Source organism: Phocoena sinus, chromosome 16 (genome assembly GCF_008692025.1).
Source record: "Phocoena sinus isolate mPhoSin1 chromosome 16, mPhoSin1.pri, whole genome shotgun sequence".
NCBI lineage: Eukaryota > Metazoa > Chordata > Mammalia > Artiodactyla > Phocoenidae > Phocoena > Phocoena sinus.
Window position 1 is genome coordinate 54,275,017 of NC_045778.1, and position 15,691 is coordinate 54,290,707.

A 15,691-nucleotide genomic window follows, 5' to 3' on the forward strand; every position below is an offset into this window, starting at 1 on the left:
CATTATTTGAAAGCTGTCCACTTAAAATTTTAAAATTAATGTTTGTTATTTTAAGAAGAAGGGGTTTTTTTAACTAAAGAAAAATGCTAAAAAATTGTTTATATACCTCTGACAATAATTACTTTGAGTAGACTTTAAGGAACAAAGTTTTGGGGGAAATAAAGGGTAGTTTCTTTAAAGCTTGAATTATTTCAAATGGAAAATCAGTGGTACTCATGTATCTGCAACTAATGGTGTTTTAAAATGAAGAAGTGTGGTAAGTTATAATTCGATGGGTATTTTGTTTTGTTTTGATTTGGGGTTTCCCCCCATGGGGCTGGTAGCCATGGTTTTTTTTCCCAAGCAAAATAAGAAATGTCATTTGGAATTGTTTGATTTTTTGATAAGAACATCAACTTGTTTGTGGGATAAATGAGCAATTATCTGTGGGTTCCACCAATGTAAATTGTTCCAGTTTTATAGCTGGTTGTCATGAATGTTGAATTATGTTGCATTAAAATAAATTATTTGGCTTACTCTTTTATTACTGTACTTGTTTAGTGGTAACGTCACGTTGGTAACACAATTCTTTGTAGATCTACGGAGACTTGATGATTACTTTGTAATTAATAATTAAGGTGCTATTTTCAGACAGTTGCGCGAAACTTTTTCTCCGAATATTTGTGAACCCAACCAGAGACCAGCTGACAGGTTTAATTTTTCTTTGCCCAAAAGCTCTTGGTTTTTTTTCTTTTTGTTTTTTTGTTTTTTGTTTTTGTTTTTGTTTTTGTGAACAAGTTTAAAACTAACTGCCGAGACCATTTTTTTTAAATTTTAGAGAAAATAAATAAATAACACAAAGTGATGTTACCCAAGCAAGGCCTTCTAATAAAGGAGTGGTCCCCTCACCCATCCCTCCCTACCTGTGCAAGTCCTGCTCACATCAGTTTCCTTCCATCCAATTAGGCGACCTGGGAGACCCAGCCAGTACCGCCCAGACGGACTTCGGAGTGGTGATGGGGTACCTCCAAGAAGCTTACAGGATGGAACCAGGGAAGGTTTTGGACACTCCACATCACTCAAAGTTCCACTGGCTCGATCCCTGCAGATTAGTGAAGAACTACTGAGCAGAAACCAATTGTCCACAGCTGCCAGCCTTGGACCATCTGGATTACAGAATCATGGACAGCACTTAATATTATCCAGGGAAGCCTCTTGGGCAAAACCACATTATGAGTTCAACCTCAGCCGTATGAAGTTCAGGGGAAATGGCGCACTCAACAACATCAGTGACCTTCCTTTTCTTGCAGAAAACTCTGCCTTTCCAAAAATGGCACTTCAAGCAAAACAAGATGGGAAAAAGGATGTGAGCCATTCATCTCCTGTAGATTTAAAGATACCACAAGTTCGAGGAATGGATCTTTCTTGGGAAAATCGCACTGGTGATCAGTACAGCTATAGCTCTTTGGTAATGGGTTCACAAACGGAGAGCGCGCTTAGTAAAAAATTAAGGGCTATTCTTCCAAAACAAAATAGAAAAAGCATGTTAGATGCTGGACCCGATTCTTGGGGCTCAGATGCTGAGCAGTCTACCTCTGGACAGCCATATCCCACATCGGATCAAGAAGGAGATCCTGGCTCCAAGCAGCCTCGGAAGAAAAGAGGGCGTTACAGACAGTACAACAGTGAGATACTGGAGGAAGCAATCTCAGTGGTTATGAGTGGAAAAATGAGTGTTTCCAAAGCTCAGAGTATTTATGGGATTCCCCACAGTACACTGGAGTACAAAGTAAAGGAGAGGCTGGGCACTTTGAAAAACCCTCCAAAGAAAAAGATGAAGTTAATGAGGTCGGAGGGGCCAGATGTTTCTGTAAAGATTGAATTAGATCCCCAGGGAGAGGCAGCACAAAGTGCAAATGAATCAAAAAATGAGTAGGAATACTGTAGAGTGCCAATTACTGTACAAACTGGGTGAGCACTACTGCATTGTTCAGCTGTCATTGCTTGCACCTAACTTCATTTACTGTGACACTTGTTTCTTTGCAGATTTTGCATTGACTTGTGTGTACAGGGGTGAAAGGTGCATTCTGAATGTTGCATATTTTAAAATTTTCGTGTGCAGTATGGCTCGGGATATTGTTTGGCCTTTTGCATGTTTCTCTACAAAAGAGAATTGAGTTACCTCACAGAGAACAGATACATGGAAGTGGACTCCTTGCCTGTAGAGCCTGCATGCTTTTCTTTTTTTTTTCTTAAGTTATATTTGCCTTTATTTAAAAGAAAAGAAAAAAGCCCCCTTTTAGAGACCACCTCTGTCATATTGGGAGCTTTATCATTGCAAATTGGAAAGCCATCTTATAAAATTATTCACATTTTTTTTCTTCTGAGATTCAACTAATTTAAGGGTTAAACTAAAGAAACTAAGAACAATGAACTTTTGAATTTAAGAAATTTGGCTATTCAATGATAAATAATTATTTGGGTCAACTAATATTTTATGATTTCCTTCTCACTATTAAGTTTACTTAACAAATTAGCAATCTGTTTAGTGCTCACCCAGAGGGGGGAAGGAGGTGGAAAATGTGCACACACTACCTTCAAAAATGCTTCAATTACGTTGTAACACTACCTTTGATGTTATTTCATTTGGGATTTTCTAAGGGTAGAATTTGGTCTCACCAACAAGTGAGGATATAGCCTTATCTCATGAAGGACGAGCTCCGTTCTTACTCAGGAGCAGTCAGGGTACATTACATAAAACAATAGAGGATGCCTCATTTTAGCAAATTAAGTTTCTTTGTATTCTTAAATCCTTTTACAGATTTGATCATGTGCTAACTAACAACTAAATGTCAGTTGCAGCAACTATTTTAAAATATTTAAGATCTGTTTATTGGGGGATGGGAGGAATAGGGGGGAAATGTGTGTGAGTAATTATAATATTGCAAAAGTGGTATCTAGATTTTACAGCCTCAGTAATCTGCTCAAATATCCACATAAGTGAAGAATCCATGTTTGTGGTGAGAGAAAGAACACAACCCCAAGGTAACCTAAAATGATTTAGGTTGCATTTCAGTTCTAACAATAATTCAATCAGAAGTCGAGCTGCTTAGCAATTCCTTTTTAACTAATTCATAGATACTAGTACAAGGGGCAGGGGTTTTTTTTAGTTTTATTTGTTGCTTTGAACTCTTTTTTTCTTTTTTTTGGCATCCTACATACTATCCCCTTCTTAACTTTTCCTGATATTTAGCTGATTTTTATGGTTGTTTAGCACACAGTTCAGGACCTTTCAGATTGTGTTTTGTATAAGCACTCCTTAAAGAACACCTAAGGTTTTTTTTGAGATGGGCTTTTAAAATTACAGTGATACGGTTTGGAACATTTATTTTCTACAACTTTTTTGCAAGAATAACAGGTAAATAAAGCCCATGAAATTTAATTTTGCATTGTGACCAAATTAAAATTACTCTTTGTGCAAAACAAAATCCACCCCACGTACACCCTATATTCTAATCTGCTGAGAAAGGTGGTCAGCCCCTTCTAAATGCTTAACCAAAAACAAACAAAAAAATCACTGGAGTTTTTGTGTAAAGTAAAATCAAAACTTGGAGCGTTAAATTGAGGTTGATGATTTCTGATGGATACTAACAGTTTGAGAAGTAGGTCCAGATATTCCCAAGGCATAAATTCTTGCCTGGAAACTTTGGAGCAGTTAATTAGGTTAAGGATAGTTTTCCCTCAGCAACCTGTGTGTTCAAAGGTTAGGCACACCATTGCTGTTATTAAAATACACACATTCTTGACATAGCCTGGGCTTGGGTTCCTCTTTTGGTTTGGTTATTTTGTGTAGCAGTTTAATCAGTGGATGACTGAGCCTGTTTCCTCTTAGCTTTCTAGTCTTCTCAACAGAAAAAGCAGTTTGGGTTCAGAGCAGTGTATGACTCTGCAGTATTTTCTAGCCTAGCTGGAAGTTGCAATAAAAAATACTTAATGAAATGTATGGTTTTCATCTGCAGTTGAAGGAAGTTGTAGAAATTTTGCTGAAAGCAAAGGACTAAGCTTATGAAGGAACACCTCCTTTGTTCCACACTCGATTTGTCACACACAGTTAATTGCAGCCATGGTACCTTTTTGCATGATGTTTGGGGGTATTCGGTAGCCCAAGATTGCTGCAAAAAGGTCCTTTGAGCAATTAATTTGTGCTTGTTTTTATCCCCTCAGAAAGGCATCATTAAAGGCCCATTTAAAAATCTGGCCCTAAAAGTTCAACTTTTGTAGAGTTTTACTGTTCAGAGAGGTTTTAATCCTATGTGGTAGTCGCTAAAGTGATGTATGAGTTGAGTTATGTAAATTTTGTCATTGTAGTGTACATGGAGTGATCATTTTACTAACATAAATATTTTCTATGTGTGTTTCAGTGGATGACAATCGAGCAGCAGAAGAATGGTGTGCCTACCCTTTAATGCTGCAGTTTAAATAAGAGAACTTGTATTGTGTCATTTCAGATTGTAGGCTGAGAGTTGTAAATAGTGAAAATTTGAGTACTTCTATTATTTGTTTTGGTTAGAAAGTGAATTTAAAAAACAAACCAAACTCTAAACTTTCTCAGATTAAAAGTCCTGAGACCTGAAGATTGTAATATTCATGTCTGTGAAGCTTTTAAACATTACACTTGAGATCAGTCATGACTTGATATTCAGGTAAATTTTCTTTTCCAAGAAGCTTTTGAATATTTCCTCCAAAGGTCGGTCGGTCTCTTTCTTTTTGAGTGTAGATTATTTTAAAGCACTAATTGCATTACACTGGTAACTGCAATATAAAATAGCCATTATTGTTTTGTGAAGCATGGTTGAAATTAGATAGTGGTCCCTTTTAAATTTCATGAGCCTCTCCAAAAAAAAAAAAAAAAAATTAAAAAAATACAGAAAGCTGCTGAATATTTCAAAAGATATATATTTTACCTTATTGTAGGTTTTGTAAAGTTAGTTTGTAATATTCAGGTGCACTTTTAATGTTAAATTTTGTGTTCAGAGTTCCATTATACCATGTGTTTCTTGGATGTGGCTCATCATGTGGCTGGCTGTCATGTCAGCCTTGGTGCCGCAGTGATCCCGTAATATTTGGTTTCCCTCTTGATTTGCCACTATTCTGTATTGGCACTTTCAGTGTAGATATTCTAGTTTGGGAACATCCTCATAAATGTGTAATAGAGATTGGTCTATTCGCATGCTTAATTTCTGCTAATCAGAGTTTTGCATGGCCCAAATAACAGCTGACCATTTTTATGGTATGGGAAAGTATAGTTCACAGCTATCTTTGTCACAAAAGCCTTTTCTCCTTTCATTTTTCAGTAGGCGGATGATGACATTACTCCAACTATATGATATGACTCAAAATAATATTAGGAGATAATGTATTTAAAATCAACTCCTACATTTTTTTATGAGAGAACGTAGAATAGATAAGCTATGGCACTATAAAATCAAAAACACTAATTCCGTGGAAGGATATCTAGTTGGTATTTTTATCATTAGCTTTTGAAACAGTCATCAAGCTTGACAGTAATGTATTATATTACTTTGTTTAGTAGGCTTACAGGTGACTGAACTGTGTTTGTGATGAGCTATACACTTTATTCTGTTCCCCAAATACCACGAAGGACAAGGTCTCTCTTTCAGGAAAAATAATTTATATTTGTGTATAATACTTTTTAATGTTAAGTTTGTTGTTATTCTGAAGTTTAGATGTTGCTTGATAAACCTTTGCTGCAGCAGATCATGGATATGAGTAAGGCTTTGTGTGATAATAGGGGTCCTTAAGTGAAGTTAATTACTGTTCAGTTCTGGTGAGCAAGCTCAACAAGTGTGAAGTGTGTATTAGCTTTATTTGGTACACTTTTACTTTACAATATTGAAGTGCTTTTAGAACTCTGGTTATCTTATATAAACCATTACCTCAACCAATTGGCATTTCCATTCCCCAACATTTTACCTGAGCTATATATAATATGAGCTATATGGGATCAGATAGTAAAACAGTAAGGCACAATGAGAAGTTTAGTTCCCAATTTTCTGGAGAGAACTCTAAATTAAACTAAGAATGACTACCTGCAAAGGCCCATATCATAACTACCTTCTGTCATTAGGCAGTACGTAGCAGCCTTGGAGCTGCTAGTGAGCTATGTGTTCTCCCCCTGCCCCCAAGTAAGCACATGGTGCGAGGCTGGGTTCTAAGCCTTTGTGAGTCTCTTATATTTCATTGACCCACAATAGTGAAGCTTGGATTCAGTTATTTTTATAAAACAAATATTGAGGCAGCCCAATGTCAGAACCTGAAATTATTTTGAGTAGTTACAGCAGATATGACAGCTCAGTGTCATTTTCTTAACAGCTATTATCCCTGTAGATTTAATTTTGAAGCTACATATTTTTGCTTTTGAAATTATTCTTTCTTTAACTAAATGCCAGAGGTTGTTTTCATGTGAACCATCCTTTTCTGATATGTATATATTCAGGTTGCTGTCATTGGTGATGGAATATGGCAATAGACTGAATTGTTCCACTTAGTCTTTTATAGGAGACATTAAAAGTTACAGGTTAAATTTTGACCTTCATGAAGATATCAAAGATTGTTTTCCTTGTTACCTTTCCATTATAATTAGGTCTTCATTAATACTACGGTCAAGCCAGTGTTATTAAACTTAATGGCTTTAACTAGACAGCCCATTTGGAAACTTTATTAAGCTATATAGGGATTTTTTTTTTAATCTAATTGCTTTCAAGCTCTACTGAAAAGGAAAAAAGTATAATCGTGGTACAAGGAATGCAGACCTCCAAAGTCTTCTTAGGTTTTTTTTGGATACATTCTGTCCTTGAGACTTAAGTAGGATTTGTGAACATGGTGACTGAAGGGAAAATAGAGGAAATTCTTTGCATATTCTCTGTCTCTTATTCCCAAATAAACTCCCAGTTGCCTTTTAAAGAAGCAGACATTATCCCTGTAGCTGTGTGCCCTAAGTGTTATGAAGGAGATTGGAGGAGGGAGTTGGGAAGTAGGATGGGGAAAGTATGTAGATCAGGAAAAGCTAAAGATTCTGCCCTACAATACTAAAAATGAGTTGCAGGATAGATAACATGGTAAAGTTGGGCCACCTTCATTTGATAGTCAGAAAAATCTTTTAGAGTGTTTGAAAAGTGAGAATAAAGGCAAATTAATGTTGGCTTGACAATAAAATATGAGTTAATTCTGAAACTATTAGGAGGATAATTTTAAGGTTTCCAGTTCATTTATAGCTATATCAATAAAAGCCGAAAAGCAAGCACTTTTAGTTAATCATAAATTTATTGGATGTAGCAAATATTATGATCATAATATTTAATCCTTATTATTTGAATATGGAATTAAACTCTTTACTCCATCTTGAACTGTCATTGAACAGGCTCAAGATCTTTTCAACACTGGAAATGACCCTACACACATACCAAAAAAATCTATAGCAGTAAGACATATTTGAAGATCCATACCTCTTAGACTTTTTAGATTTGTCTTGGGAAAGAATTTATGAACCTGTAACCAGTATTAGTGCAGTCTTGGGTTCCTTGTTCTGCATAATTGCACCCTTTCTCAGGTATGTCCTGAAAACATAAATTTTAAAATAATCTCTTTAGAGATTAGATTCTCAGTGGATAGTGTGTAAGGGGACTGGGGGAGGGGGGTGGGAGGGTTGAACACAGGACACTGACACAGTAGGGCAGGGATTTTTAACATAAAATAGCCAAATAGAATTTCAATCTACAATATTTTTAGCCCCTCAGAATGAGTTGAACAACATCTGTTATTTGGTAAATACTCGGTGCTACACTCCTAAAAGTCTTTTGTTTCATCCAGGTGACTTTGTTTCCTGCTTGGTGGAAGGGTATATAGTAAACTTTACTGTCACTAGGAAAGCACTTGTCTGAAATGTTTAAAGTACTAGAAAAGGGATAATTCAGCACTTTTTCTGTTACAACACTAAAGTCTTAATTTATCTTCAGAGTCTTAGGTACTGTAAGTTTTAGGGTGATTATTTAAAAATATAAAACATACTACATAATATGGGGTCAGATCACATTTATATGAATAATTCTTGTCTTATTTTTTAAAAAGACAATAACATTTTGTACCTTTCAAGCAATTCCAAGTGATTGCCTCATTTTCCCCATTTCATTAAACATTTCAGGCTAAGAATTTGGAATTTGAGAGGAGGTGAGGGGGAGGTTCCCCAAAATGGAAAAATTGTGTCAGACGGTTTTAGAAAAATAAATCACTAGGAAAATGGGTAGGGATTCTCTCTCCCTTTAAGTCTTCAGGGAATGAGCAGTATTTAAAATCTTTGGCTGAAATTCAGGCCTTTTTACTGTGTAAATTTTTAATATTAATTCACTGACATGCTTTTTACATCAGAGGACTGAAAATGGATCTTAATGTTTTTAAGTTGTGGAAGGGTATATTTCTAAAATGAAGGGGGGGATAATTAACTAGGTTAGTATACCAGCATTAGTAAGTTTAAGGAATTTTAGTATGTAATAGCAAAGTGTTTGATTAAAAGTCTAATCCTATATTGCTAGTCAAAATTATAGTTACATTCTGATCTAGGAAAGATATAGTCATTGGATATTGATATGCTGTGCTGTCAGAAAACCAGACTAAGATAGAAACCTTTATCTGACTCCCACATGTTGCTTGTTCTGATGGGATGTATACTTTACAGCAGCTTGTTGCTGCTTTGAGAAGAAACGTATAAACTATACATTCGGAGTGTTTGCGTATAATTCTTTATAACCTCCACTTTAAACTGTCAAACATTGGTATTTTATCAGTCCACACTGTTAAATATAGCTAATGTTCTTAGGAATCCAACTTGTACACACTGTTTAAAAACCCTCAGGGACAGTTTACACACTATTCTCACTCAATTCAGGTACTTTGATGCTATTCTTAAACCTAACAGTGACTTGTATTTTTCTGTTTTGCTTTTATTTTGACGTGCTGGTAGCACATCCTTGATGAATGTCAACTTAAAAACTCAGTTCAGGTATCCAGGTATAACTCAGCCAAACAGATTTTAAAGCTGCATATAACTCTCCAGCACACGGTGCCTCACACTCTTATAGTGGCATTCTATATATTCAGTTATTACTACTGAGCAGATAATATGGGGGTTCCTGTTAACAGTGTATTTAAAAAGACAAAATGTGCATAAATGTATAGCCAGCACATGCAACACATACACATACACAGTTAAACTATATATATTTAAATGCCACTAATAGCCAGCACAATTAAATGACATTCCTTGCTGCTTCTGTAAACTATAACAGATGCAGTTCTTCCTCAATGTGGCTCTTGCTTCTTCACCATACTACTACTAAATTCAAGCACTGGTCCTTGGGTGTCTGACCTCTACGTTCTAGTTTATGCAATGTCTTTAGAGAATTCTGTGCACTGGCCACTGTGATGGAACCGTTGGGCCAGGAGTGCTCTGATTTTATTAGTAGTGATTCTGCCAAAGTTGGTGTTGTAACATGAGTATGTAAATGTCAAAAAAATTAGCAGAGGTCTAGGACTACATATCAGCAGACAATTTTGTCAGTATATTTTGTAGCCTAGAAGTCCTCAATGACAAGTTTCTTCTGATGTGAAGTTCTAATTCCAGTGTTTTAGCCCTTTGCATCTCTAATGTTAAGACTTGTCTGTTAGAGGTCTGTATTCTTTAAAACTCCTTTTGTTTTCTGCAGTACTGTCTGTGGTTAACAAAATAGATTATTCCTCTGCCTTAGTATTTGATATCTTACATCTAAAAGGAATTCTCCATATATAAAACCCATAGCCTTTGAAGATACGGAAAATGGCATCTTTCAGATTTCTAGAAGTTCAAGTGTCATGCAACGAAACAGGAACCCCCTTTACTCTTATGGACCTCATTTCAATATACTGTTTACAGTTTGACGGAATTGTATAATTTAATATTTCTCTTGTACTGTAGTTTATATTTATTTACAGATTTTTTTTGTACTGTGTGATTTGAACTTTTTGTTCCTTGCTATGATCAACATTTATGTAGTAGAGCACTTATGATCACAATTTAAGTTTTTTGGTTTGATTGCACTACATTAATTTTTTAATGCAGTTCTGATTTTTGACTGGACTAAAAATAAGCTGTGTCTTAATGTATGTGATGAGTACTTAAAATTTTAATTCATGTGGTCCCCTTTTTTTTGCATTCTATGTCAGACGCGCTAGTTCTTTCGTGCATGTGTAAGATTTAATGGCTCCATTGTATTATTTGACCATGACATTTTGGAGAAACATTCCCAGCTGTAATGTTGTGTATGGTAGTTCTCACTGGATGCTAGACTTTTCAAAACCACTATTCTTCTAATAAATTTTGTTTGTGAAAACTGTTTTAAAAGCTTGGTTTCTACTTCTTAAGATTATGATGCTTTTTTTACAAATCCACAAAAGGGGTAAGATTTCAACGTGCACTGTAAATGCACTTGGTAATCAGTTTGTAATTTTTTGTGATAAATTATTTCCAGATGAAATGCCTTAGATAACTAGAAGTTGCTGCTTCAAAACTGTGCTTCAGTATTTGGATTCGGTACTGCCTTGTAACCCTGTCTCTCTACTAATTTGATACTCCCCGTACCTCAGCTTTCTTCATTGGATTATTCACTTTAAATATTTTCAGCTAAACAAGATACATTGACATTTTCGTAATACCTGCTTGCTGAACTTAATTTTTCATAATTTCCTTAGAGTAAAACTTCATTCTGGGATTACTTGCCAAAAAGAATAATGATTTTACTCATTTTTGTTTGCTCTTGAGGCATAAGTGTGAAAGCGCTGTCAATCAATTAAGGTTATTATAGTAATTCAGATTCTTGGGAGAATGCTGGTATTTCCTTTTACCAGACAAATAACAGCATATATGTTGCTCAACATTTATATTGTGGGTTTTAGAAACGGGGTATGAAAGAAGTTTTGTATTACAAAGTGATTTCTGTTGTAAAGTCGTTAGGAACAGCTGATAAAGTTGTTAAAGTTGATAGACAACTGATAAAAACAACTTTACGGTGATAAAGATCAGAAATGATAAGCAAAATGTTTTAGAAGGCTCCTTTTTCAAGCTCGTGATACTCATGTAATATAGGCTGGTTGAAGTGATTTGCAGTCATTTCTAATGGAATTTTGTATTTTTTAATGATGTTATTGTTGGTAGTTGGTCTAGATTATCTTTTAGTTAATTTTTTTTGTCTCATTTCTTTGGCTGCCTGGCTAACACTTTGTGCCTTTTGGCCTGATGTTTATAAAATCGGAAATCTTGCTGGTACTACAGGCTTGTTTCCTTGGCTTCACTTGTTCCCCTTACTCAGTTATGCCATGTGTCTATAGAACATTTTTCTAGAAACCTAATTATTATTTCTTTGTATAAAGCTATAACTACGTGTTTCTTGTCATTATCCATTTTAAACTGGTGGCCAGGTCAGTTGTAGTAGGATTATAATCTAGCATCTCATCAGTGAATTTATTTTAGTGATCCTATCTTCATGTTGATACTTAGCTCTTCAGTTATGACCTGATTTTTAAAAAGGACTTACTTCTTCTAATCCAAAATTTTCTTCTCTGATTCTGCTGATACTTTGGAATTAATTCAGGAACTCTTAGGAATCAGGGAAACTGCATAAGGAAAATGGAGTGGAAAAAATGGAAAATGGTATCTGCTTTCTGAGTTGTGGAGTTGTTATTTTTTCCTCAAGGACTGTGAACTCCTCTCACCAGACACTTATATTCAAATGTAAAAACATACCCAAGTCATATGTTGTTAGATTTTGTAGCTGAAATGAGTGAAAACCTTTTTTTAACAAAGTACTTATTTATTAAGTAACATTAAGAGGTAACTGTTCTTGTATTCAGAGTATCCACTTTATCATTATTTGCTTCCAAATGGTAAGCATTTTAACACAGAATTTTAGTCATCATATTCACCTTATAAGTTGTTGGACTTTTTGCTGTTTAGGGGGAAGTGATTAGTGTATCAAACTGCATTTACAGGTGGAGTAGACAGGCTTGTTTTCAGAGGTTAGTGGAAAAGAAATGTTCTCAGAACATTTTAAAAGATTGATAGGTATATAATGAATAGTTTAAGTCATGATTTGGTTGGAGTTCAGCGTGGAAGTAAGCAAAAGTATATCAAAATTCATAAGTATGAAATCTTACTGAGCCTGGAGCTTTTTATAGGCATGTAAGAATACTGTTGTTTATTGACTGGTAGTTTTAAAATGTTCATTGTACTTTTCTTGCCCACTTTTATTTGATCAGCAGTTTGGAGTGATAAGGGATTATTTGGTAATGTAAATTTCTTGCAACTTGGTATACTAGAAAGATCACTTGTTTTTTTCGTCTGTAAAGTGAGCGTTGTCCTGAATGCCTTTTAGGCCCCATTTCAACTCTGCGTCTGTTAAAAATGCAACTGTCTATTTAAATGTGTGACAAATAACACCAATTATATCTGTTCAAACATTGAGAAATACAGTAGCAACCCATTATTAAATAATAAGTTCTTATAAACCTTAGGTCTTTGCAGCATTTTCTAAAGGAAAATGATGCCTTTTATTTAAAGCAAATCCATTTTGTTAAGTTTTTGTTATGAATTGTATGAATGTGACAGTACTTTTGCAAAAATTAGATTGAGCAGTTACTTTTTCTGATTAATTTTAAAGTATGTTATTCATAATTTCTGTTCTGATTGTGTGCAGGCTAGTTCTGCTTTGAATGTTAGAGCACAAAGAGTTCTGGATATACTCAATCAAAATCAATCTTTTAACAGTACAGATGCCTGGATCAGTTTATAAGAGTGAGGCTTGAACATGATATATATTTTCAAATTGTAACAGGTTTTTTTGTTTTGTTTGCATTTTTAAAGTTTGTTTATTCAACAGATCTTTCTAATTGTGTCAAAAGACATAAAATTTACAGACTTAAACGTTTTTAAGTGTATGGTTTAGTAGTGTTAAGTATATTCATATTGTTGTGACCATAGTGGGTTTATTAACCCACTGATTAAACACTGTTGGTCCCATCCTAATCTTTCATTTTTAAAATGAAAAATAAGGAACTTGAGGTCTTTAAGGGACTTGCCCGCCCTCCTCACATAATGAGTTGCCCTTAATACTCATGATTCCAAACCATTATACTTATCTTTATACTTATACCACTTTGGCACTCTTGACTCAGAGTGAGGGATTTAATCTAATATTTTTCTTTTAGATTCACTTTTAACTAGTTAAATCTTAGCTATTAATTAAATCAACTAATTTTATTCTTGAATAAACTTACATTGCTTTTTAGGAAGAGAATTAAATCTGTATTTAATTATGAAATTCCCAGTAAAGAAATTACATTTGAGGCATTTAAAACTTCATTGTTAAGTAGAAATCAGCATTATTGACTCAGTGCTGGAAGAGGTGAATAGGTAGGGCATAGAGAGAAGAGTGGAGAATATCCCAAGTTTAAGAGATAGAATTTGATGGGCCTGGCTTAAAATCCCAGCCCTTCTGCTTTCTTAGTACATGGTCTTGGACAAGTTATTGAACCTTTCTGAGCCTTAGTTTTCTTATGTGTGAAAGGGGTTTATGCGACCCACCTCATAGATTTGCTGTGAGGCTTAAATGAGATTCTGTATGTAAAATACTTAGCACTATGCCAGGCTCTTTGCAAGTGCTCAATAAATGAAAACTAGGAGTGAAAGCACCTGGCAGGAGTTAATTTAGTATGAGAGGTAAGGAGAGTGAGAAAATCCCATTGAAAGCTGTGGAGGAAGCTGTTTATATTGATTAGAACTTGGAAAGTGAGGCAGATGAGTTTATATTAGACTGGGATATTGGGCAGCCAATCTTGTTTTAACTGTAAAATGAGAGATGGAGAAATGTTGGAACTATAATTGAAACCTGGAATGCTGCTTTTTGATTTCTTGGTCCTGTTTGAGAGGAATATTATCAAAATTATCCATCATTCTTTATTTCTTTTCAAAGATTAAGTGGAATAAAAGTTGTTTGGAAAGTAGAAGAATTTATAGAATTTATTTTCCTTTCCACTGTATAGAGTTTTTTGTATTTTCAAGGTTGAAATTTTACATGCTTCGAATCTGTAGATTTTTCTTTTTATGTGGTGGTAGTTTGTATAACACAATGTAAGATCTAGGTGGGATTGTGGGGATGTGTGTGTGCTTATGTGTTTAATCATCAAACCTTTAGTTTTCCAGTGAAAGAATCTGGGGACTCTACTGCCTGTTTAATGAGATTCTAATTACACTCTTACCAAATGGGAGTTCTGTGCATTTCAAACAGATAAATCAGATCATAGCTAGCACAGTTTAGAGGTGTTCATTTCAGCATCTATTAAAATGACTTGAGACATTTTTCCCAGGAAAACCTAGTAGTATAATTTTAGCTAGATAGAGATGGACTAAGAAGAAAATAATGAGGGTAGCAGACTCTAGTGAGATGCTAGGAATTGGTGAGTCTGTGTAGACCAGCTCTGCAAACTTAATCAGCCAGTTATACCTTACTAGTAAGTTATAAGATCAGTTCAGGGGGTTCTAACCAACATTTTAAAAAGAAATTAAAAAGAAAAAAGAATCAGAGTACATAGCATATAATACGGATAAATATTTTGTTGAATCTTGTGTGTTGTCATACACATACAAACTCGGATGTGATGTGTGTACTGAGTTACTTTGTAAGAAGTATTTCTTGTTCTTGGTTGCAGTCAAATTCTAATGGCTTCTGAAAGCCATTATGTAAACCATACCTTTTCATACTTGTTTTTTCGGTGCCAGCAACCTCCTGTGTGCTTACAGTTCGGAGCCTACACTCTTACTGTCTGACCTTCAAAATTCCCTTCCTTTCCCTGCCTCCTTGATTTGAATTCATTTTCTTTGAAAGCTTTTTCTTTTCCCTTCTGATTGTGTGTCAAAATGTTACCTCTGCCCTTTTCAGTTCCCTTGAAAAGTGTCTTGGGAAAATTATTTTCACTACATAGTAATTTATTTGGTTAGTTTATTCATCACTTACTTATGCCTGAGATGTACTAAGCCCCAGTTTTTAGGCAGTGAAGCTACCGCTTTAAAAAGGCCAAAGTCCTGGACCTATAGAAAGGTTCACAATCCAATGGAGGGGGTAGCCACGTCAGCTGTTACCGTGCAGCATAAGCGCTATTTATAAAAGATAGACACAAACCATGAGAGTATAGTGAGAAAGAACACGGCCCACAGGGGGAAGGTGCTAAAAGAGGATGGACTGTGAGCAGTGGGAAATTGACTGAAATTTTATGCAGAAAAAGTGACGAGATCATATTTGGGCTTTAGGAAGATGGCAGTTCTGGGTGATGTGCAGCAAACTGTAAAATGAGGAGGAGAAATAGTGACAGGGAGCTTAGAATATAGTGTTCTCCAAGGGAAGTCGAATCAGTATAGGTGAACTGGATAGTATATTGGAAGCAAGAGAAGTGGTAAAACTAAGGATAAGGATTGAGGTAGAGTAAGTACCTAAGTTGAGTATTTGTGCCTGTGTGTGTACATATGCGTATACATTTGCTTATATTTTGTCTTCCAATATTCCTAAATAAACCTCAAATATACAGATGATTCTGCTTAGTTCCCCTCACTCCA

The 15,691-nt window shown here is 35.1% G+C and overlaps 1 protein-coding gene across 15 annotated transcripts in view; it reads left to right on the forward strand.

Moving 5' to 3' along the window:
* Window positions 1–15,691, forward strand: part of LCOR (ligand dependent nuclear receptor corepressor) — a 127,416-nt gene that overhangs the window by 87,760 nt on the left and 23,965 nt on the right. For 5 of the 15 annotated variants that reach the window (XM_032608948.1, XM_032608950.1, XM_032608952.1 and 2 more), the window contains one exon: window positions 946–10,424. The exons of the other annotated variants lie outside the window; for them this stretch is intronic. In XM_032608948.1, the coding sequence (XP_032464839.1) occupies window positions 946–1,915 (970 nt within the window). In that variant the 3' untranslated portion in view covers window positions 1,916–10,424. Of the gene's footprint in view, window positions 1–945; window positions 10,425–15,691 lie in introns of those variants that run through there. 15 annotated transcript variants of the gene reach the window in all.